Source organism: Epinephelus moara, unplaced genomic scaffold (genome assembly GCF_006386435.1).
Source record: "Epinephelus moara isolate mb unplaced genomic scaffold, YSFRI_EMoa_1.0 scaffold3136, whole genome shotgun sequence".
Lineage (NCBI taxonomy): Eukaryota > Metazoa > Chordata > Actinopteri > Perciformes > Serranidae > Epinephelus > Epinephelus moara.
The window spans coordinates 1-2,249 of record NW_026080801.1 but is presented as its reverse complement, the minus strand read 5'-3'; the positions used below and the strand labels follow the sequence as shown (position 1 = coordinate 2,249).

The 2,249-nt window shown below is 37.0% G+C and overlaps 1 gene segment (V, D, J or C); it reads right to left on the bottom strand.

Annotated features, from left to right (window-relative positions):
- Positions 1 to 277: 277 nt before the first annotated feature.
- LOC126387253 (immunoglobulin lambda variable 5-39-like) lies at positions 278 to 793 on the bottom strand. The segment is given in 2 exon segments: positions 278 to 600; positions 739 to 793. Coding segments are annotated over 2 exon segments (366 nt in total).
- Between the last annotated feature and the right edge of the window lie 1,456 nt (positions 794 to 2,249).

Below are 2,249 nucleotides of genomic sequence, written 5' to 3'. Positions count from 1 at the left end.
TAATCCGGTCAAAATTAATATATATTAATGCTGGAAGATCTACTCATTACTGAAAGTGTCTGTCATATAAAAACTTAAGTACTGGTCAAAGTTGTCATGAAATATTCAAGGTGTGTAAAATGTGTACCGTACTGCTCAGTGGAAATGGGGCTTTATATTAAGTTAGAAACCAATATTGTCTCAGTGTGACTCACACTATGCTCCAGATTGATTTAATGATATTATACCAAACAAGCCACAGCTCCTTCCTGCCTGTGTGCCATCTGTGACAGCCACACTAGTTATTTGTACGACTGTCTGGTCTGCGTGCATCACTGTGACTGGCGGCACAGTAGTAGGTGCTGCTGTCATTCAGGAACAGCCCAGGAACTTTAAGAGTGAAGCTGTTTTTGGATGTGTCAATAGACGACTGGAAGTGCCCTTCATTTTGTTCGTACTCTCTGGTGAGGTACTCCACTGGAGCTCCGTAGTGTTTTTGTCGGTACCAGTACATGGTGAAGCTGCCCATGCTCGACCCTGCACCCATGCTGCACTCAAAGCTCACTGTGAGTCCGGGGCGGGATGTTTGATCTCCTGACTGAAGAACTACAACAGTGAGACCTGCAGCACATGAAAGATGTTTTATCATGTATAACCTTGATGTACGGAACTGTAAATTAAATCAAATATATGATGTGTAAATGTGATGAGAGCATTGTTAGTAAGTACATCCATTATAAGTTAATACATAAAACCCACCTGAGTGTAAAAGAAGCAAGAGGTAAAGGACTGTGATCAACATGTTAGCAGTGAGCCGTCCTCCACCTGAATGAGGCACACCTCAGTCTGCTCAGCACAAAAAAACACAAGGTCACGTGATCACATCACTCCAGTGTGAGCCTCTTTACTGGCTCCCAGTATGTTTTACAATAGATTTTACTGATTACTTTAAAGGCTCTTCATGGTCTCTCTCCCAGCTTTATCTTCGACCTCTTAGTGCTCTACACGCCAGGACGTACTTTGAGGTCCTCAGGCAGCAGAGGTCTTTTGTCTGTTCCAGAGGCTCGGCTGAAATCTAAAGGGGACAGAGTGTTTGCTGTCAGGGCCCCGAGGCTCTGGAACGGTCTGCCCGAGGAAATCAGGTTGGCCGAGTCAGTGATCTCTTTTAAGTCCCTTCTTAAAACATTCTTTTATCGGAAAACCTTTCCTGATTTTACTTAAGTTTTAAGTTCATTTAAACTGTCTTTTATTTCCTCAGTTCTCATACACAATCAGTTGTTGTTTTCACATCTTGTCCATATAACTATTGATATGTTAAGACCGTTGTAACTCTGTTTTGCAAAGCGCTTTATAAATAAAGATTATTATTATTATCAGTGTTGCAAAAGTCAAGCATTCAGTGATTCCTCCAAAGTGTATTTTCAGGTGGTAAAGCATCTGAAACAGCATTTACACCGTGACATCAAAAGTGAGACGAATGTTTTTAGTATTTTTGGTATGATAATATTTGAAGTAACAACTGGAAAATATACTTACACATTTGAATCACTGGTTAATAAATGTAACGTACAATGTAAAATATTACGTTCCATTTATTCTTACAATATGTTGTCCTCATTGTTTAATTAGCAGTTCTTGCAATGTCATAATTTTCTGTTAATGTAATAATTTTGCTCCAGGAACTTGATATCATTTGTGTAATTATCATCGAATTAACCCCCCCCCATTTTATTTTGTGCTGAAACAATAAGCAAATTAATCTACTTGTTGATCAACATGAAACTGATCTTTTTATTGAGCCTATCAACACTTTTAATCATTGATTAATGCTTAAAATGTGAAAAAATAAAATAATTCTGTTTTCTGCTTTCATGTTTCCTATCATGATGAATTCAATATATTTGGGTATAGCTATAACAACAAGATGATACGTGGAAGAGATCATCATGCACTCTGGGAAATTATGAACATTTATCACTAATTTGTTATTTATATTTCATTGACATAGAAATAATTGATTACTGAAAAACAGCCAGATTATTTGATGATAAAATAGTCATTAATTGCAGCTATTGATCACAAATGTAGCTAAAACAATGAATCAGCAGGAGCAATTTTGACATTTAGTTTCATTATTTTTTGTTTAGCTAATGATGCCATTTTTGTTCACTTTATGAGGGTTTGCTGCTTAACTGTTTTAGACCGTTTCAAACTGGACAACATAAACATTCTAAATAGGTCCCTTTGTATTTCCTGTTTGAATGTATGTT